This window comes from Microtus pennsylvanicus, chromosome 8, assembly GCF_037038515.1.
Source record: "Microtus pennsylvanicus isolate mMicPen1 chromosome 8, mMicPen1.hap1, whole genome shotgun sequence".
Lineage (NCBI taxonomy): Eukaryota > Metazoa > Chordata > Mammalia > Rodentia > Cricetidae > Microtus > Microtus pennsylvanicus.
The window spans coordinates 67646274-67669181 of NC_134586.1; the positions used below are offsets into that span (position 1 = coordinate 67646274).

Genomic DNA, 22908 nt, shown 5'->3' on the forward strand with positions numbered 1-22908 from the left:
CTTAAACTCTTGACTAAACAGTATTGCATGTAATAGTTTCTGTGATTAATTTGGTTCTCAGCGGCCAGGAGACTAAAGAGCAGCCTCTGACAATGGAACGTTCACCAACGTGTGCTGACTACATCGACATAAAACCTAAGAGAGCTTAAAAAGGAATTCTAGATACAGAAAAAACAGTTTGGTGCTTCTTCTTGGTAGTCATATTATTTTTGTCAGATAAGTTCTGCTGACTGCAAGCATGGGTTCTATGGCTCCTTTAAAGAAGTTCTTCCTGATTCAACATTGGCAGCAAAGACCAGCAAAGACTCGTTTAGGGGATGATTTCCTGTTTCTGGTTTGTGCTAGTTTCAGGAACAGCTGTCTCTTTTTAAAATATATATATTAAAAATATATAATAATATGATATATATATATATACACACAAAGAGAAAACAAACTATCTGTTTTTCATTATACATACAAATCCAAATTCCCACTTCCTTCCCTCTTCCCATTCCCTCCACATACCCTCCCACCCCACCCCAACAAATCCTCAGAGAGTGTAAGACACATTACTTTGTGGAAGGTCCAAGACCCTGCCTACTGTGTCTAGGCTGAGCAAGATTCCATCCAAATAGAATAGGTTCCCCAAAAGCCACTTTGTAGGCCCTAGAGAATGGGGTACCCAGAGCATAGTCGTTCACTCACCTCTTAAGTCCCATCAGTACTGAAGTGATCTGAGTTTCAGAGTTCCACCGAGGTTGCAGAAGGATAGATGTGTTTGAGTGCAGGGTGCTTGGTAGTTTGAAGGGACCAGGTGATAAGGTTGGGTTTGGGGGTAGCCTACTCACAGGAAACTCCCTTTGGGCTGGCTAGAAAATTTTAGGAATTTGGGGGAGGGGCCCCGGATTTTCTCCCACTGTAGAGGTCCTAAAGAATGGTGTGTCCAATAGGTGAATCTAAAGAAGCTAAGTAAGAAGGGGAACCCAAGGAAAAACATATAGTTATCCTCTTGGCTAAGGGAAGTAGACGAAATTGCTGGGGAGAAAATTGGGCTCTTGGGGGGTGGGGTGGGATGGGGGTAAGGGGAGATGGGGAGAGAAAAGTTAGAAGGGAAGGAGGTGGGGCCTTGGGGAAACAGGGGGATTGGGATAAAGGAAGGTTGGACAGGGGAGCACGGAACCACAATTCTTAGTTAAGGGAGCCACTTTAGGTTTGGCAAGAGACCTGACCCTAGAGGGGCTCCCAGGTGCCCAAGCCGAGGTCCCCAGTTAGTTCCTTGGGCAGCTGAGGATAGGGAACCTGAAATGACCCTATCCTAGAGCAATACTGACGAATATCTTGCATATCATCATAGAACCTTCATCTGGTGATGGATGGAGATAGAGACAGAGACCCACACTGGAGCATCAGACTGAGCTCCCAAGGTCCCAATGAGGAGCAGAAGGAGGGAGGACATGAGCAAAGAAGTCGGGACCACGAGGGGTGCACCCACCCACTGAGACAGTGGAGCTGATCTATTGGGAGCTCACCAAGGCCAGCTGGACTGTGACTGAAAAAGCATGGGATAAACTGGACTCTGAACATGGCGAACAATGAGGGCTGATGAGACGCAAAGGACAATGGCAAGGGGTTTTGATCCTACGTAATGTGCTGGCTTTGTGGGAGCCTAGCCAGTTTGAATGTTCACCTTCCTATATATGGATGGAGCGGGGAGGACCTAGGACTTACCACAGGGCAGAAAACCCTGACTGCTCTTTGGACTGGAGAGGGAGGGGGAAAGGAGTGGGGGGAGGGGAAGAACGGTGGGAGGAGGGGGAGGGAAATGGGAGGCTGGGAGGAGGTGGAAACTTGTTTTTTTTTCTCCTTTTCTCAATAAAAACAAAAAAATGGTGTGTCCCACTGAATGGCTGTTCAGTCACTTCTTGACTCCCCTCAAATTTGGAGTGATCTGTATTTCAGAGTTCCACTGAGGTTGCGGGAGGATAAGTGGGATTGGGGGCAAAATGTGGCTAATAATTTGGAGGGGCTGGTAGATGGGGTTGGGTTTTGGGGGCCCTTCCCACAAGAAACTCCCTGCTGACTGACTAGAAAACCTAGGGAGTTAGGGGAGCAGCCCAGGGTTTTGTCCCACTGAGAAGGTCCTAGAGAGTGGGGTGTCCAGCTGTGCGGTTATTCATTCACCTCTTAAGTCACCTCAGTATTGGAGCAAGCTGTGTTTTAGTGTTCCACTGAGGTTGCAGGAGGATATCTCTGGCTCTTTTGGGAGACCAAGCATTTGAATGGGGTTTGTTAGCAAAGTGATACAACTTGCTTAATGGCAATATAGATCTGCTTTGTGCCTGAAATGGGGCTATGAGACTGGCTCGCAGAGCTGACACTGAACAGATCTCCACCATGTGAGACTTGGTGGAACAAAATGTCAAAACATTTCTAGTCCTAGCCATGCCCCTTAGTATTTTAAGAAGCAATCCCAGACCAAAATAAAAAAAAATTACAGCTACACAATAGGACAGATTCAGACATAAAATACATCTAAATATGACACAGTGTGTTTTAAAATGTACATAGGCTTGGGACCAAGAAGAAAAAGAAAAAAAAGAGAGTTATAAAAAGTAGAAATGTTAAAAAATTAAAACAAAGTATTTAAAGAAACAGAGTAAACTTGTAGAAAAAGTAATAGAATAAGAAAAATAAGCCACATAAAGATGGAATGGACACAGAGAGTCTGGATAATGTATATCAATGTGTTTACTTTGGAAGTTTTGACTGTGAATGAGTGAAGTACAGAGAAACATTTCATTGAACAGGCTGCTAAGCTAAACCAACATATATACTTTAAACGTAAATTGACTTCAAAGTTTGGGTCTAAGAATATGTTTTTCTTGGCAAAGAGGTTCTGCTTTTGTTTTTACAGAAGATGAGAACCTGTGGATTCCTTCCAGACTAATGTGGTTTGGAGGACCAAGACTACTCGAAAGGTCTCTGTGAACACCTAAAAATACTTGGTGCAAAAGCAAAAACAAAACCAAAAAACAAAAATAAAACAGCATGAAGGAGTTTTGAGAAAACTATGCCCCAAAATTCCCTAAATAATTGTTTATAAATGTTTGTTTATATTTAAAGGAGAATATGCTATAGAAATGAATACTTTGCTTTTGTATGGATCTCTTTCTATTGATTCAAATGTAAGGTCTATTTTGTTATAAGTATATTTCTACTCTTGATTAAGGTATTGTGTTTGTGTAACTCAAAATGCATAATTAAGAAATACAGGGTAATAGATAGTCATCTATAATAGTCAAGTTTGTAGTAATGTTAATTAGATTTTCTAGATATACAGAGATATATTTCAGATGGGTATTCTTTTAACCTTTCAAAGACTAACAGAATCTGACACTTAAAATGCTTTAATGACTTAGGACTTTTATGACAATGAGACACATCTGCTTCTGGAAGCATCAGTCTACTCCAAGAGAATGATGGGAATCAAAGAGGCTCCTTATGGACTTTGTTAGGCATTTGGGCATGAAACTGCATTTGTTTGGATTGCTTGATGTTATGCTGTATGAAATGGACAAGTAGAACCCACAGAAAAATGACTGTTGAAGTTACATAAAGAAAGTGAGACAGTCCTTCAGGGTTCTTGCTTCATGAACGAGTCTGCCAGGCATTCTGCAGGACACAGAAGAAAGTGACTGACAGACTGCCAATATAGGTGAAAATGTCTTTGAAGTTTTCGGCCTCACAGAGAAGTCTGCCAGATACTATGGGCCTGTAGGCTGAAGATGGGTACCCTGATGTTTTAAAGGAACTTTGAGTGACTGCCCAGGCAGTGAGACATCTCTGTCAATTTTAGAGTTTTGGAAGTTACTTATAATGTACTTCCCGTTTACTTAGATAATGTTATATCCTTCTGGAGCCTGTCATGGAGTTGAAGAATAGATAATTATAGTTATTGTTTTCCTTAGTTATGATAAAATATAAAGTAGATATAAATATTTTAACTATATTTCTTGCTTGATAGCTTTTTTATGTAATCTTGCTATGTTAAAGTTAAAACCTTCCTTTTTATTTAAACAGAAAAGGGGAGGTGATGTGGAATTCTACTCTGAATGCTGTAAATACTGTCTTTTACCTCTTTTTTCTCTTCACGTTTCCTAGGTTTTACTTTCCCTCAATTCTCCCTTGTCTTCCTTTCTCTTCCTCCAAATATCACATATACCTCCTGCCTAGATATTGGCCATTTATATTTTGTTAAACCAATTACAGCAATATATCTCCACACAGTGTAAACATATCCCATAACACTTTCCATTTTGCCTAAATTAAAAGAACATATTTTAACTCTAACATAGTAAAACCTATATATAAAAAGAACAATTACCAGGTAACAATTAAATCCACAATCTACAGTCCATTTATATTTGGGAAATTTAGAGAAGATATTATTTTATCAATCCCATCTGATAAACTTTTTTGTGTTGTAGCAATTTTGAAGGACTGTCCTACCTTGTTTGATCCTACCTTGAAAGTCTTGTTCTACCAAAGATTGACTGTTTTGTGTATGTGTGTGTCCCCTGTTTTCTCAGTTTAGACAGCATACTGTCAGCAGTTGAGGCAAAGAAGATTTCCTCAGCCAGTGGCCAACTTTGTCACAAAAGAAATCAAACTCTATATGGAGTTTCTTTGATGCCTCTCTTACTGTCTTCGTTTTTTTTTTTTTTTTTTGAAATAAGTTGATGCTGCCAGAAGCAGACATATCTCATTGCCATGAAAACTCTTATGCTATTAAAACATTGTAAATGCTATATTATGTAGGTCTTTGAGTATTTGAAGACCATCTATTTATAATATATCTCCATTTGACCTTGTAAACATACCTAACATGATTATATATTTGATTATTATAGATGACTAACTACTAACCAATCTTTTTTTTAAATCCTAAGTAGCTTTCAAGGACTAAAATTCTGTATTATATCTTTAAATGAACTGCATATATCTGTTGTTGCATGACTCAGCTTAGCACATGGTGCTGGTGAGTGTTGTTGGGAGCTGACTCCAGCCAACAGGGAACAGTTTATTACATGGCATTACCGCTCTTACATCTTGTACCTCCTGTTTCCTCTCCAAATCCCCTGGCTTCTCCTGCCCCTCAATTCTCCCTCTTCTTCTTTTCTCCCCCTAGAAATTCTACATACACCTCTTTCCTAGATATTGGCTGTTTAGGTTATTATTAAACTCATCACAGCAATATAGCTTTATGTGTTGTACAGCTATCACAAAATACCAGAGAATGCAAGTCAGTAAACAGTACTCCTTGATGGTCTCTGCAACAGTTCCTGCCTCCAGACTCCTTCCTTGCTTGAACATTAATTTGTAACTGTAAGTTGAATAAACATTTTCCTCTCCAACTTGTTTTCTGATCATGGTGCTTAATTGCAGCAATGGAACCCAAACTAAGATAATGGTTATATCTTTTTGCATCCCTTTTCAATGGAATGGTAGCACTTTATCCCTCTTTGTAGATGAAAAAATTCATTGCCCTCATAAATCACATATATTTTGATTATTTACCTATTGTTATACACCTAGGTTGGTTCTATAGATCAGTTACTGTTAATTGGTAATGCAAAAAATGTTGATTGTCAAGTATCTCTGTGATATGTTTAGAAGGAGTCTTTTTGTGAAGCCATAGATGGATCACAAAGAAGTTTTATTTTGATTTTTATGAGGAACCTCTGTGTCTGAAATTTACATACTCAACAGATATTTCAGTGTTATCCCTTTATTCATATCCTCACTAGCATTTATTTTTATATTTTTCTTCATGACTGCCACTCTAAGGTAAGGTTTAATATCAATGCAGTTTTCATTTGTATTTCTGTGATGGCTAGTGTGGTAGAAATTTTATCATACTTATTGGTTATTTGTACTTCATGTAGGAATTGTCTACTGATTTTATTAGCACATTTTTTGCTGGTATTGCACTTTTTATTGCCTTCCCATTAGGCCTTGACCAAATACTTGTGTAGCAGGTACAGCCTCTCCTTCCGCTGCTGCTTCTTTGTCTTCAGCTTCTCCTTGTGAGTCACCGCAGCATGGCTCTAGTTTTCTTGGATCTCAGGTCCAAGGGTTGTACTTTTTGCTTTTGTAAAATTTCCTGAGGTTTTCCTTTTGAGTCTGGTTAATGCCGGTGAGGACATGGGCGATGAATTTGCAGACAACTCATATCTTCTAGAGCTTGGAAGTAGCCTTGCCTGTTCCTAGGTGATGCTAAACTGGGATAAGCTCCACCTTCAAATCTTTAAATCTTTAAACAAGACAAGGAAACAAAAGAGATTCTAGGAAAGGAAAAAGTCTTGGCCTTTTCCTTTGGGAAAGGTATCCTTGAGCTCAGGTAGCATGTTTTAATTTTTTTAACTTTTAATGGTTGCCTAGTCCAGTTCTTCAAGGCTACCTCCAGAGTTCTAGGAAGAGTTCCACAGAGAATCAAAACTGACCTTAAAAGTTTTCTCTCTGAGGGAATATAGAATAAATTCACACTTGTGCTGCTCAGTTAATGTTCTTTATTCTTATATTTTTCTGTCCTCTAATTTTCTTCAAAGTTCTAATTCTTTCTAGTTCTCCTTTGTTTCAATTCCCTGTTCGAATTTTCTCTTGCTTCTTTGTTCACCTAGCTTAAATACATTTTTACAGGAGTCTTAAGTCAAAAAGAAAATGTTTTAAGAGTTACATTTCATTTGGTCAGAGCACATTGCGTGGGTAAATGATAAGGAGCCTTCAGAATATGGCATTTAAAATGTTTAAGAATTTAAGACTTTTCATGACAGTGAGACACATCTCCTGGCAGCACTAAGTTACTTCAAGAGGATAATGAGCACTGAAGAGGCTCCTTATGGAGTTTGTTAGCCATTTGGGCAAGGAACTGCTTTTCCCTGGGCTTTTGATAAACTGGGCATGCAGGACCTACAGAGAAATAACTGTTAAACTTGCCTAAAATTGAGATGTTCCTTCGGGGTTCCTGCTACATGAAAGAATCTTCCAGATGTCCTGCAGGGCACAAAAGAAAGTGACTGAAAAACAGTGATTATAGGTGGAACTGTCTTTGAAATTTCCTGATTCATGGAAAAGTCTGCTGGATAATATGGGACAGTAGCCTGAAGACAGAAGCCCCAAAGGTATAGAAAAATCTTTGGGTAATTGTCCAAACAGCGAGATGTATCTGTCAATTCTAGAGTTTTGGAAGTTGCTTACAATGTACTTTCTGTTTACTTAGGTAATATTTTATTCTTTTGGAGTCTTTGATGGAGTTGAATAATTTATAGTTATAGATTTCCGTAGTTATGATGAAAGATAAAGTCAATATAAATATTGTGACTTTAATTCTTGCTTGATAACTGTTTTGTTATGTGTAATTTCACTGTGTTAAAGTTAAAAATTTCCTTTTTATTTAAACAGAAAAGTGGAGGTAATGTGGGAGTCCCCTCTGTTGCTGTGATTACTATTAATGAATAAAGAAACTGCTTTGAACCTATAGCAAGGCAGAGAGTAGGTAGGCAGGAAAAGCTAGGCTGAATTCTGGGAGAAATGAAGGCTGAGACAGAGAGAAGTCAAGGAGCTGCCGGGGACAGTTGTGCTGAAACTTTGCCAGTAACCCACTGCCACATGACGATAAACAGATTAATGAAGATGGGTTAAATTAATATGTAAGCATTAGCCAATAAGAAGCTAGAGCTAATGGGCCATAATTTAATTAATATGGCTTCTGTGAGATTATTTTGGGTCTAAGCTAGCTGGGCTGTTGGGAAGAACAATTGTCCTCCTCCTACAGTTCTGCCTTTATCTCACCAAATGATCTGTAAATGTGCGATATCTGCTTGATCTTGAGATATGGACCATGTGAGCACAAGTTGTTTTCACAATCATTATGCAATATTTTAATTATATTATTTTACACTTTGTTTTTTTTATTACATACTATATTTAGAACTCTATCTTCAACTATTCTTTATTATTTTGCCTCTCATATGATAGAGGCACAGTTAAGAATTCTTAGGTAATCTTATATCAATAAATTTTAATGTTTTTATTTTTACTTTTATCTTATCTTTTACATATTTTCCTTTGAGACTATTGCATCTTCTACAGATATGTGAATTTACACATTTAATCTATTCATTTTCCATATAGTCTGGTTATAGTTATAATTCAGACTGACAATGAGTGTTCTTTTATTAGAGTGAATTGTTACATCAAATTTTATTTAATACTCTTATTGGTATTAGGTACTTAGGCAGAATTACATTGCTAAATTTCTAACTCTTGCTGAATTTGGAGAATAAATTTCTTAAAGGGGAAAATAACTATTTTTATACATTTTCTTTATATAAATCATCATGTGTTTATTTATTAGTTCATCCAAAGAATGCCATTTAAAAAACTATGTTGACCTTTATACTTCTAGTTACCAATATGTTGGTCACCAATTCATTCAATATTTTACATGAAGCAATTTTCCTTAAAATCTCAAATAAATTATGGCTTCAAATTGATTTTTTGTATACAAAAATGTGGCTTCCTTAGAACTCAAGCTTGTAAAATCCCCATGTATTATGTACCAAAATACCCATGCCATTCACTATTTCTTCAAAACACAGCGTAAGCAAACACAAGGAGTGTATGTGATCGAAATTTATCACAAACAATAGCACTAATGGTTGATGAAGGCTGTATTTTTAGCAATGTCTATGCCAGAATAAGCTTGACAGTGCTAGACTCCCTTCTTGCTCAGGTACCCAGCTGATGTGCGAAGTCCTTCTGTATATGTGTTACTTTTATTAGTTAATGAATAAAGAAACTGCTTTGGGCTTATAGCAGGGCAGAATACAACTAGGCGGGGAAAACTAAACTGAATACTGGGATACAGAAGGCAGAATCAGGGAGATATCAGGTAGCCCTGACAGAGACAGATGCTGGGGATGGAACATTATCCAGGAAGCCACAGACATGCGGCAATACACAGATTAATGGAGATGGGCAAATTTGGGATATAAGAGCAAGCTAGAAATTCTTGCTTAAGCTATTGGCCAAACAGTATTGCAAATAATTTAGATTCTGAATGATTGTTTCAGTTCTGGACAGCAGAGAACAAACAAACAGCCTCCTACGACACCCATCCATTAGCAACAAACAGTGAACACAGACGACAACACAAGTGGAGGATACAATTTTATTTTCATTAGGTCAGGGTATAAAAATTGGGGTAGATAAACATAGTGCAAGTGTAATTCAACAGAGATGAGTATCTAATTTGTGGTGGATAGATGGTATTGTTTGATTTTCTAATCCATAGTAATGAAGTTCGAGATGTCAATTCAGATGACTTTAGTTTTTGAACTTGCAGACAAAGGAGTACAATGAATCACAGTTTTCATCTTTCCATTTCTTGTATGCTACAAATTAATGAAAAAAGGTCAGAAAGAGAAGTGTGGTCTCACCTAGCTCTAAGATTCAAGATAGGAAATAAAAAGAAGACTTCTATTTCTTGCACAAGTAACCTTTTCTCTTTCTGCAGCCCGAGGTCTGTCCCCAGAACTGAGTTGAAGAAGCAAACAACAACATCTTTTTCTCCTACCTGTGTTTGAAGTCAGTGCCACACAATAACCGTGGTTGCTCGTGCTTGGAGCTCCAGTGGCCCATGATTTATAGAGAAACACAGATCCACTGCTCCAGTGCCAACGTCGGTTCTACAGTGAAGGAGTCAAATCGAACCAATGTTACTCAGAATTTTGTAGAAACTCTTGGACCATGTGCATTTAAGAAATGGACCAAAATTTAGGACAAAAATAAAGATCATACTCCCTTTAAGAATCATAGTGTTTCTTTGCTTTTGTGCCTTCCTGAAATATTCATCTCCTCCACTGTCCCTCAGAGAAGTACTCTGAACTTTACAAAGAACCATAAATGTGTATCACAGAAACTTCTAAAGTCTCTTTCTTGAAGTTAAAACTAACCTCTTTCAGCATAATACTAAATAGGACTGGTTGGATTGGTAAAGACAGATTCACCAAAATCAGGCAATAAAATATTTTCCTCTGTCATCCCAAAAGGATTCTCTTCTAACACAAATCTACACAAATCAATAAATTGTAATGAATATGTAAAACACACATCTCAGTAAATGCAATATGATTGACCATGAATACATGGAGCTTTTAACAAGTTGAGCTGTAGCTATCTCCATAACAACCTGCAGTGAATGTCAACATGCTCATATATTCTAGAATCAACAAATACATTGCTTTTCTATACTTTTTGTAAAATTGGCTTTTTACAATCTAGAATTGATTGTCCCACTTCTACTTAACCTCTGTATTAGGAGATAAGGGGCCACATACTCACATTTTTGGGGTCATGGAGTCCAGTCCAGACATAGGCATTTGTAGTACCACTCTCCTTAACCAGAGAAGCCACAAAGTTACCCTCGGCCTGGCTGAGCACTGACACCAGGTGCCCTGAATTCATATTCTGGCAAAAGAGCTGTAAGCATGCAGACAGAAAATAGATTGATCAACAAAGAAGTGCTGTTTTGAACAATATACTAGCCCCAATAAAGAATGTTTGAGAAAAAGAACAGTGATCAAAATACTCCTGATGATACCGTGACTTGTTCAGAAAATTCAGAGTAAAAGTCACCAGCAAGGGACAAACTCAGGTAGGTGGGGCAAATAGGTGATCAACCCTACCTTATGAAACAACTAGAAAAGGTTAACACTCTCTACCTTCAGATACTTTTCTCTTCTCATATCTCTTTTCACTTACATCTGCCTCTCCCCAGGTCAAACGTTCTTCAACAAAGTAGTAGCAGTAGGAACCATAGGCATTAGCACCTTCTGGGCAGTTGATCTTTGCAGAAGGGAGATCTTTCTCAGGTGTGGGCAAGCCTTCTTCAGCCTTCTCGCCTAGAGAGTGTGAGAGGAGAGTAAAGGAGATGCTGAGGATTGTACAAAGCCTGGATGATGAGACACCTGTCGTTGAAGTAAGCCCCTCTGTCGGCAGGCAAGGATGTATGAGAGGCAGTAGAGTGACTTCTAGCCTCCTTTCTTACATTTCATTCCCAGGATCTCTTTTCTTGAGACAATAGCTCACTATTCATTTCTGGGATTTTTTTCTCCACAATTGTATCTTTATTTTTTTCTGAAGCTGTTACCTTTCTTTTGTATTTTATACCTTTTCTTACATAAAAGTCTCTGCGTAAAGGCTGCATTAATTAATAAAGATGTCTAGGTTTAACCATAACAAATAAGAAAACATTAGTTATCATGAACAAGGGATAGGTTAATATCCCAATTCAAATTTTCTGGTAGTTGAGGATTTATTTGTTTGTGAATAGTGGAGTCATAATCTCCAATATTTACCATGCCCCTCTCCAAAGAACACAAACATCTATTGGAATTGAATAAAGCCTCGGGTCTGTAGGGATCATGGTGCAGCTAGCTTACCTTGGCTGCATGCCAGGAGCGTCAGGCATGCAAAGAGGATATAGAATGCATTGTTCTGAGCCATTCTGAACAGAGGGCAATGTTGGATTTAAATTCCAAATTAGCAGTACTCTTGAAGAAGAAAGAGAAGAAAACTCTAGGAGTGTTGAACACAGCCAACTTTCTCCTACATAAGGTCTCTTGTCTTTTGATTTCTTAGTTCAAAAAAGCTGTCTGGCATCCCCATATACTCAACTCCTTCTCTTTAGATTCTAGGAATATACAGTCCTAGGAATAGAAAGGCAGCTTGGGACTCTACTGAGTTACCAACACTTCTAGAACATTTTATAACATTGCTTTGTCTCTTTTCCCAGATCTAAGTAGACTAGCCTTTGCTGAGTTGTCTTCCTCTTGTAAACACACTTACCAGACACCTGGGAAGAATAAATCTTGCCAGGCTGTGTGCTAACAAGGTCTTTTATATGCAACAGGGTAGGGTAGAAGAGTCATCACAGATGATGAAGGGGAGGGACAAGGAGTCTCAGAAGACTTGCCTTTGGCACAGATGGCATACAGAAATCCTGGCAGTACGAGTCACCTTTTCTGGAATATCATGGGAATAATCACAGGTGATGAATTCTTCATGTTCACAGTTGGAAAACTTCTCAAGTTAAAAAAATTATTTTGTTCTATAACAGAATCCAGATTCCTAGTTCCCATGTCTCTGAGCAAGGTCCCCATGCTCCCAATTTTCTACTTCCGATATATTAGATCCATGTATGTATTTCCTAGAGTCCTCATTATTCTCTACGTTCTCTAGGATTGTGATTTGTGAGCTGGTTTTCTTTGCTTTATGTTTAGAATCCACTTATTAGTGAATACATATGATAATTCTCTGGACCTGGGTTGCCTCATTCAAAATGATGTTTTCTGTCTGTTTGTCTCCAAATTTCAAGATTTTGTTATTTTTTTCTGCTGTGTAGTACTGAATTTCCTTATCAGTTCTTCAGTATGGGCATTCATGTTGTTTCCAATTCTGGATATGATAAACAATGCTGCTATGAATATAACTGAGTACATGTCCTTGTGGCACGATTGAGCATCATTTGGATATATACCCAAAAGTGGTATTTCTGGGTCTTGAAGAAGGTTGTTTCTTAATTTCCTGAGAAATCACCACACTGATATCCAATGGGGCTGTACCAGCTTTCATTCCCACCAGAAATGCAGGAAAGTTACCTTTAGCCCACATCCTTTCCAGCATAGGGTGTCATCAGTGTTTTTGATCTTGGCCATTCATACAGGTGTAAGATAGAATCTCAGAACTGTTTTAATTTTCATTTCTCTAATGACTAAAGATGTTGAGCATTTCCTCAAGTGTCTTTCAGCCATTTTAGATTCCTCTGTTGAGAGTTCTCTGTTTAGGTCTACACTTTTTTTATTGGATTATTTGTTCTTTTGAAGATGAATTTCTTGAGTTCTTTGTATATTTTGGAGATTGGACCATGGATGTGGGGTTGGTGAAGATTTTTTTGCTCATTCTGTAGGCTGTTATTTTGTCTTATTGACTGTGTCCTTTGCTTTACAGAAGCTTTTCAGTTTCAAGAGGTCCCATTTATTAATTGTTTCTCTCAGTGCCTGTGCTACTGGGGTTATATTTAGGAAATTGGCTCTTGTGCCAATGCGTTCATGTGTACTTCACACTTTCTCTTCTATGAAGTTCAGTTTGGATGGTTTATGTTGAGGTCTTCGATCCATTTAAAATTTAGTTTTGTGCATGGTGATAGATATGGATCTATTTTCATTCTTGTACATGTTGATATCCAATTATGCCAACACCATTTGTTAAATATGTTTTATTTTTCCCATTTGATATTTTTGTTTCTTTGTCAAAATCAGGCATTCGAAAGTGTGTGGATTAATATCCGGGTTTTCATTCAGTTCCATTAGTCCTCCTGTCTGTTTTTATGCCAATACCAGGCTATTTTCAGTACTGTAGCTCTGTAGTAGAGTTTGAATTCAGGGATTGTGATGCCTCCAGAAATTCTTTTAATGTACAGGATTGTTTTGGCTGTCCTGGGTTTTTTGCTTCTCCATATGAAGTTGAGTACCATTTTTTTGAGATCTGTGAAGAATTTTGCTAGGATTTTGATAAACATTGCATTGAATCTGTAGATTACTTTTGGTAAGATTGATAGGGAGCATTCTTAACTGGATTCCTCGGCACAATATCATTTCCATCTTCTGCAAAAATAATGATTCCATGGCACTTTTGTTTCTTTGATTTCATGTACACTCCTGCTGCCAACCAGCGGAGACCCTCTGTTTCTAAACAGATCAAATGACTATGCTACATTCTTCCTAAAGATATCCGAACTCTCCATTTTTATTTAGTAAGGACAATTGAATACTGGTAACAGTTTCATCTTGCAGAACTTCTATTGAAGAAGAATATGGTATCATTGAGAGGTGCTCATTTCATGGCTTTTAAAGGTTCTGGCCACACTCAAAGAGCACTCTGCATTTGAGACTTCCTGGCAGTTAGTCAGAATTCATGTAAAAAAACATGAGAAGGAACTTACAACCTGAAATTCTTCCTGTGCCCCTTTGGCTAATTCTGCCATTGTAACATTTACATTGCCTATAATGGTTTCAGTCACTAAATGCTTCTCTGAACCTATTTTAAGTAAATTAAGATTGCTCAAGTTATATCTAGTAATCAACACAACCAAACTATTGATTCTTGTCAATATGTGAACCTTAACCCATGCTACTACATTAAAGTTCTATAGATTATTACCCTCCTCTTCTGAGTTACAATGATCTTAGGTGCAATGTTCTTGTGTCAAGCAGTCTCAATAAAAAAATTGTTTTGGGGATAGAGATGGTTCAGCAGGTACATGCCTCTGCTCTAAGAGAGGATCCAAATTCAGTTTCAAGCACCCATACCAACTGGCTCATAATTGCTTATAACTCTTCCTCTATGGGAACAGATGACATCTCTGGCTTCTGAAGGCATCTGTGTGACTGTGTTTGCACAACCACATACATACACATACACACACAATTAAAAACAGAAAGAGAGCTAGCTAGATAGATAGATAGATAGATAGATAGATAGATAGATAGGTGTACATATATATTATTTGGTATTTGGGTCTATGCTTAATACAGTTTCAGTTTATATTATACTGCCTTGTATTCCCTGGTAATGAAGCCTTCACCATCTCTTTTTCTCCTTATAAAAAGTTCTTGCTCTAGTTCACTATTCAGCAATCTCAGACCAAGTGGAATTATAAGGTTAAAGACATAAGCTGTTTAGCCCTGTCTTAAATGGGCAGTTACTCAATGAATTTTAGGAATGATTTCTGTGTTTTAATATGAACAATGATTGTGATATCAACAGGGCCAAGCACTTAAAGCTCTGGTAAGATGACTCCAGGAACAGGACAGAACTCTATCAGCCCACAAATAGTTTGAGTTGTTAAGAAGGCATCCACTGTGTGGTACTTTATGTTCTAAAGTTATAGAAATTTCAAATAAAAATAGTCTCGAATTTTGCATGAAAATGGATGGAAGTAGAAAACACTATCCTGAGTGAGATAACCCAGACCCAAAAATATGAATATGGTATGTACACACTCATTAGTGAATTCTAGCCATAAACAAAGACATTGAGCCTATAGTTCATGATTCCAGAGAAGCTAAGTAATAAGGTGAACTCAAAGAAAAACATAAATAGATCCTCCTGGAAACTAGAATGTAGTAAGAGGAGCGGGTCCTTTTTGTTCCGTTCCCCCCCCCCTCGGCTAGCTTACACCCAAAATAATTACACAGAAACTGTATTCATTAAATCACTGCCTGGCCCATTAGTTCTAACCTCTTATTGGCTAACTCTTACATTTTTGTTTAACCCATCTCCGTTAATGTGTATCACCACTTGACTGTGGCTTACCGGCATGAGTTTAAACAGTGTCCATCTTGGGCAGGAGAAGCATGGTGACCGCCACACTGCCCTTCTTCTTAGAAATCTGTTTTGTCTACTCCACCCACCTAAGTTCTGCCCTATCAAAAGGCCAAGGCAGTTTTCTTCATTCAGCCAATGAAACCAACACATAGAAAGAAGACCCTCCTACACCACTAGAAACAGACAAGATCCCCAGACAAAAGTTGGAAGCATGGGAGCTAGGGTGGGGTAGAGGGAAGAGGAGAGGGGGAGAGAGAGAGGAGAAGAGGAGGTTTGGGGAGAGCTTGAGGAGTGGGATGGTTGAGATGGAGGAAGGCTGAATATAAGAGCAGGGGAGGAGATATCTTAATTGAGGAAGCCATTTTGGAGTTGGCAAGAGGCTTGGCTCTGGAGGGATTCCCAGGAGTCCACTGGGATGATCCCAGCTAAGACACTGGGCAGTGGAGGAGAGGGTGCCTGAACTGGCCTTGCCCTGTAGTAAGACAGATGACTATCTTCAATATCATCATAGAACCTTCATCTGGTGAAGGATGGTGACAGAGTCAAGAGACCAACATTAGAGCACTAGACTGAGCTTCCAAGGTCCATTTGAAGAGCAGAAAGAGGGAGAATATGAACAAGAAAGTAAGGACCACAGGGGTTGTTTCACCTATTGAAACAGTGTCCCTAAGGTAATGAAAGCTCACTAACTCCAGCTGGACAGGGAATGGGTGAGTCAGCATGGGATGAAACTGGACTCTGAATGTGTTTGACAGTTGAGGCAGACAGAGAGTCCAATGATAATGGCACTGGGATTTGTCTCTAATGTATGTACTGGCTTTTTGGGATCCTATTCTCTTTGGATGCAGAAACTTCCTAAGCCTGGATGTAGAGGGGAGGGCTTTGGACTTCCCACAGGGCAGGATGCCTTGCCCTCTTTTAGGACTGGAGGGGGTGGGGGCGAGCTTGTGTGGGGGAGAAAGAGGAAAATGGGGAGGTGGGGGACAAAGTAGGAATTTTGATTGGTATTATTTATAAAGTAAGAAAAAATACTAATTTTAGAATGTCAGGAAACAAGAAAAGCCTTAAGATTTTACTCAGTTTTCAAACTAGGTTACTCTTTCACAGGTATTTTTTTTTCCATATTGGAAGACAAACATGGTGTTATTGCAGTGAGCATAAACTTAGTTTTTTACCCTTTTGTCCCAAGAGAGAGACATTGATAAATGTCTCCACATGTACGGAGTTACATTACAGGGAAGAACTTACCCCTGTGAGAAACCAGATAACTTATTGTGGGCAATAAATAATGTGATCATTTGCTTAACAGAAAAAATTTGTACTATACTGGGAACAAAGAAGGTCTTTTGTTTTCTAGACTACGTACCAACTTTCTCTCTTGAAGAAAATGTCAATACATCTATCTTCAAATTTTTTGAAAGACCATCTAGACCAGTGATTCTCAACCTTCCTAACTCTTTATCTCTTTAATACTGTTCCTCATGTTGTGGTGAAACCCAACTATAAACTTAATTTTGTTGATATTTTATAATAATTTTGGTACTATAATTTTTTTACTGTTATGAGTAGTAATGTAAATATCTGTGTTTTCCAATGGTCTTAGTGACCTCCGTAAAAGAGTCATTTGACACCAAGGTGTGTCACAGACCACAGGCTGAGAATTATGGGAAACTGTTGAGAACTTGCTTTAGAGGGAAATTTCATCTCTATGTCCAAAAACGCTGAAAGACATTTCAATCAAAGTACCTACCACATTGATTGAAAGAAGTAAAAGATAATAAGAGGCATGTGGAGGAGTGGTTCTAACTTCTCAGAGCATCCTTTTCTATCTCGATAAAACAAAGAAGATATTTTATTTGAGATTACTTCTGAGTGTCCATTATTTATAAATATTTTATCATAATCTTAAACAAACTTGTAGCTTTTCCCAGAATATTTTTTATATATTTGTTTAATATTTGCTAGGTAAATATGCTACTTATACTTGGGTTTTTAGATAAGGTTATTCTGAGGAGTGTAATGTTATAGAGGGGAGCTTCAATGAGATGTTGCAGTGAAGAGAGGAGAACATTGGAAAATGGTTAAAACATGGGAATAGAAGTGAAGTCCACAGCAATAATCATATAACTGAAATACCTCTGTCATCCTTACTATGCATTTATTCATATGACTAAAATGAAGGCAGATCCTGCAAAAAGCATCTTTGTTCAACATTTTTAAATGAAATTCTCCAACTTCAGTGTTTATTTCTCCATTAAATAATAAACTGTTGATTTATTGTCCAAAGATTTTCCTGTGATATGTTTGTTTTAGTGTATCACAGCATAACATAATTTGACAATGTTCACATTTCATTACCTTTCTTGCTAATCTCATTTCTCTTTTCTGGTCGTCTTTTTTCCATTTTTATATACACATCCATATGTGTACTTTTGTGCAAATGTATGTGTGTATAATGTGTTAGTTTCACAAGTGAGTATATGAAGATATACATGACAACCATTATCCTTGATTTGACTAATATAGCTTAATATGATCTGTGATTTTGTTCCTTCCTCAAGAATCTACAAACTACACTTCCTTTTGCTGCTCCAAGCATCCCTTAACTTGATAGCCTCTTATGCCTTGATTTTTATTGGTACATACATATATATGTATAGATACACATGCATCTGTAAATATTATATATGTATAGATACAATGCATCTGTATATATATATACATTTATATCATGGCTTCTGCTTCTATGGCTCAAGGAATATCATAGAAGAAAGGGCAGAGAAAGTGTAGGAACCAGAATACAATGAAGTCTGTAGTCATCAGATTCTATGTAGGTATAAATACATCTTTTTCATTTATAAGGGTAAAACATAAAGAATAATAAAAACAAATTCTGCCCCGGTTCCCTACTACTCTTTTCTTCATCTGTTCTCTTCTGATTTGTCTTTATTATTCCCCGAGAATGTTTGTGTTCTTGGCTACTACAACCATCTTTTGCACACTTTCCGGGAAAATCTTTTCTTGACCCTTCTGAGTCCAGGGCTGTGGGAACCGGGCATCTGAGTACACACCCAAAGAAGTTAAATTCTATCATTACTTGACTAAAAGTTTGTTTTGATTAGGCTATCTTGCCTCTGCCTGGAAGAACATCTCAACATGCCAGAAACATCCTGACCTACCTCCTTGTATGTATGTTCTTGGTCATGTTATGGGCTGCTCTGCATGACTCTCAGTGTCCTTGGCTGCCCTGTGACTCTCCTTGAAAGCTCTTCTTGTGTTTGATTCATTGGCTACACACTGATTTCTACTTTGGGTGATATGCAGCTTATCTTCCTTAGGCACCCTGATAAGAGCTGAGCCACGAGTAAGACTATAAAAAGAGTTCCTGAGTAGCTTCTCTCTGGCATATACCTTTTTAAAATTTAACAAACCAGAAAAATTTTATTGCTAATAAGAATGGTGAAAATCTATTCAATTCAATACTTTTACCACATTTTCCCCTTGAGGTAGGCTCTCTACCTCTGTATCCAAGACCAGTTTGAAACTCACTATGCAGAATAGATTGTTCTTGGACTCACAATTGTGGTTTTTTTTTGCTTTATTCTCAGATAACTAAAGGGTTATAAGTTATAGGTGGTAGCTAGCAGCTCTAATTCTTAAATACATCTGTCTTGCTGAATGCCTTTCTTTTTCATTTTTTAAAGATTTATTTCATTTCTAATTATGTTTGTGTGTCATGGGGGAAGGACTTTTATGTCATTGTAAAAGCTTGTGTTGTCCAGAGGGTGTCAGATCCCCTAGGGCTGGAGTTACTACAGATAGTTGTGAGATTCCCAAGATGGGTGCTTCGAAAAAGTAGAGTACTCTTACAGAGAAATACACACTCTTAACCTACAGAGCAATCTCACTAGTCCATACACCTGCATTAAAAAATAGTTTAAATGTCATATATTTGAGGGGCAAGATAAATATGTGAAACAACATTCTCATAAATTATTATTTTAAATGTATGTGCTTATAACAGTAGGTGAGGTTTTTGTTATATTAACATAAAAAATACTTGTTTTTAAAACAATGCCTTGGAATGTAGACTTGCTTGGGTTTTGTTTCTACATTCTTAAGGAATGACTTATAGTCATTTGGTCTGTAGACTGAGAATTCTGTGGAGCCTCACTGGAGTTATAAATTAAGTATGTTCATATTGATCCCATTATCCAAAAAGAAGCAATGTCCAATTTAACACTGACTTAGAGAGATTAATCTTCAAAAATATTATTGAGCTGTGCTATTAGAAATCTTCCCATACCATTCAGTCTCCCTGAAAAGTGGGTATAATTTTCATTTCATTTTAACAGATGGTTTCCTCACTCCCTACTTGCCTAAAATGTACATCAGCAGATTTATATGTGAAACTCATATCACCTAAACTTCAGTATCATTGAGTTTAGTTACTTTGAGGAGTTAAGGTATAGCCAAATGCAGCTGAAGAAATAACAGAGTGTTGTAAGGAGCGGCAGGCTGCTTCCCGCCACCCGGCTAGCTTTACCCGAAATAATTACACAGAAACTGTGTTCTTTTAAACACTGCTTGGCCCATTAGTTTTAGCCTCTTACTGGCTAACTCTCACATCTTGCTTTAACCCATTTTTAATAATGTGTGCAGCACCACGAGGTGGCTTACCAGGGAAGATCTTAACCTGCGTCTGTGTTGGGTGGGAGAATCATGGCAACTGCCTGACTCGGCTTTTTTTCTCCTAGAATTCTGTTCTGTCTACTCCACCCACCTAAGGGCTGGCCTATCAAAGGCCAAGCAGTTTCTTTATTAATTAACCAATAAAAACAACAGATAAGACAGATGACCCTCCTCCATCAACAGAGCTAAAAGAAATTATAATGGAATGTTGGCAACATAAATTGAAAAAAGAATTGAAAAAGAATAAAAGGAGGAAATTAAGATAGTTTATCTCTGTGTAGCCCCATGCTTGCCATGAACTCACTGTTCCTTGCCCCATCACTCTGAGTTGTGGGATTATAGGGACATTAAAGATATGTGTCACCACACTTGTCAAATATTTATATATTTTATAGCTGCCAAGTATCAGTAGTTAAGTGACAATAAGAAAGTGGGGATGTCTGAGATAGAATACATCCTATAAATATATCTGTACCTTATTTGGTTGGTTCATTTCACTTATTTAATTATTCATTTTAAATCTTGTGTGATGTTCTCTCTCCCCCCACCACTGAATTTCTTTGTTAGTGTGGATGAGTACAGTATGAGTGTGCGCACATATATACACATGGTTATCAAGGTCAAAGGTAGGTTTTCAGCCTTCCTCAATCATTGTTCATCTAATTTGAGAGTCTCTTGCTCAACTTGAAGCTCATTGATTTTGCAAGTGTGGCTAACCAATAAGAATAAAGAATCTACTTGCCTCTGTCAACCCCCCACCACACTGGTGCAGGTGTGCACCACCACTCTTGAGTTTTTTGAGTAGGTGTTGATATCTGAGCTCTAGTCTTAATGGTTTTGCACTAGACATTTTACTGACAGCCAGATCACCAGCCTCTGTTTATTTTTCAAAAGATTATTTTATTGTAGTTTAGGATGACAGTCAACTGTATAGACTAGGATAGCCTTGAACTCACAGAAGTCATTCTGCCTCAGCTTCTCAAGTGATGGATGAGCGTGTAGATACCTTGATTTATCTGCTGTCTGTACCTTGTCTCTTTGGCTGGCAAAAATAAACTGAAGGTTTCCAAATGAAAGGGGCTTAAATCATTACATGTCCCCTTTTATCATGTTTGATCACAGCATCACATCTTGTCATCCATCTTCCTGTTGTTTTTTTTTGAGTGTGTGCAGTGATAATCCTTGACTCTATCCCTGACCTCACTGCTCCCTTCACCTAAAACATCCTAAAACAGCACCCATGCATGCCTCTGAAAAAACACTTCCACTCATCTTCAAGACCGTGTCTACCTGAAGTTGTGTTGATAATTACCATACTCTAATTATCCAGACAGTTTAAAATTTTTATAATTTATTCAATTTCTATATAGAGAATGCTCTCTTTGTTGTAACAACAATGCTGAGAAACATGGGTCAATGACATGTCCCTGGCCATGGGGATGTCTCAAGTCATCTTAAAAAGAGAAGCTCAGAGTTCTTTTGTAATTCCAGCCAAGAGAATGAATTCTCTCTTATTGTGTAGGTGGGCATGGATAGTTTTAGTTGCTTCTGGCCATTATCTTAAGCTGTAAAAGCAAGCAAGAAACAGGGAAAAGGTATAGATTAAGGAGTGCTCAAGCAACTTCCCACCCAGAGAAACAGCATTTGAACACTGAAAAAACAAAGTACAAAGAAAACCTTACTGTTTGGTTTACCAGATAGATAGTTGATCCCAAAGTTTTCTTTTTGAATTTTTAAGGTCCCTTTGTGTAGTGACTGCCCCATGTATAAGTGACTGTCTCATGTATTTGAAGTTCTGTGTGAAAGAATCAGGCAGACACCATAACAGGCTTCTCAGTCTTCTCTCAGAAATCAGGCCTCCATTTCTGTTTCCTGAATCTGATCAAGCAGTTTCTGAGGAAGAGACACAAACAAAAGACAATCCATTGTCCAACACCGCAAAAAGAAAGAAGGAGACCTGGTTCATGCAGTACTAAGTCAGGCCAGGCCTGAGCCAGCCTCCACAGTCAGTAATCTCAAGGTGATAACCAAATAAGAACAAAGCCTGAGACTTATCCAAGACAGTCCAAAAATGGAAAACTGTAGCCCTGACCAGCTCCTAACTAGCCCTAGCCAATTAGAATGTACTAGTATGATTGATGCTTATTTAATCCAATCATATCTGAGACGAGTTAATTACCATAGGACCTCCCCTTGGCTATGTTCAAAAGGAGCCTAGGAACACATGTCCAGGTCTTTGACATCTTGCCTTTGTGTAGGATAGTCAGCCCAGCATACTGGAATAATAAACGTTCTTGTTGATTGAATATGTGGATAGTGATCTTTTGTGGAACTTCTCCAGGACACTAAAATGCTTGAACTTTTCAACTAATATAATATCCTGTAGGTTCACTAATGTGCTAACAGATGACAGAAATTTCTTATACCTAAAGTTTTCTATAATAAACATAACATATAAGAAAAATCAAGACCAGGAGAGATGCTGTTGCAGAAGACTCACGTTCTGTTCTCAGCACCCATGTCGCCTGACTCACATGCCTTTGATTTCCGCTCCAGGATCTCCAACTCCCTTTTCTGGAATCCACTAGAGCATGACTCAAACATGCACACCCCCCCCCCACACACACACATACAAAATTAAAATAACATAAATGTTTTTAGAGGAAAGTCTGTTCATGTACCTCTTTTCAATTATGAGCAATACTGAAAGAAACAAATAGACCAAATAAATTCCATTTCATATTGATGTTGTTTCCTTTCGGTGTTTATCAGGGAATTGCTGAA

The 22908-nt window shown here is 37.9% G+C and overlaps 1 protein-coding gene across 1 annotated transcript; it reads right to left on the reverse strand.

Moving 5' to 3' along the window:
• Positions 1 to 9200: 9200 nt before the first annotated feature.
• On the reverse strand, positions 9201 to 11925 carry LOC142855566 (lithostathine-2-like). Its single transcript, XM_075982038.1, has 6 exons — positions 11893 to 11925; positions 11487 to 11597; positions 10807 to 10946; positions 10387 to 10524; positions 9620 to 9731; positions 9201 to 9437 (listed from the first exon to the last, which is right to left on the reverse strand). The coding sequence occupies exons 2-6, from the start codon at positions 11548 to 11550 to the stop codon at positions 9370 to 9372; spliced, it is 522 nt and encodes a 173-aa protein (XP_075838153.1). The 5' UTR covers positions 11551 to 11597; positions 11893 to 11925; the 3' UTR covers positions 9201 to 9369.
• Positions 11926 to 22908: the final 10983 nt, after the last annotated feature.

Excerpts from the sequence above, each read along its gene's own strand:
- LOC142855566 (XM_075982038.1), bottom strand. The coding sequence starts at position 11,550 with ATGGCTCAGAACAATGCATTCTATATCCTCTTTGCATGCCTGACGCTC. Across the intron at positions 10,947-11,486 it reads GCTCCTGGCATGCAGCCAAG|GCGAGAAGGCTGAAGAAGGC; the intron begins GTAAGCTAGCTG and ends CACACTCTCTAG. Across the intron at positions 9,732-10,386 it reads GACTCCATGACCCCAAAAAT|AACCGACGTTGGCACTGGAG; the intron begins GTGAGTATGTGG and ends CCTTCACTGTAG.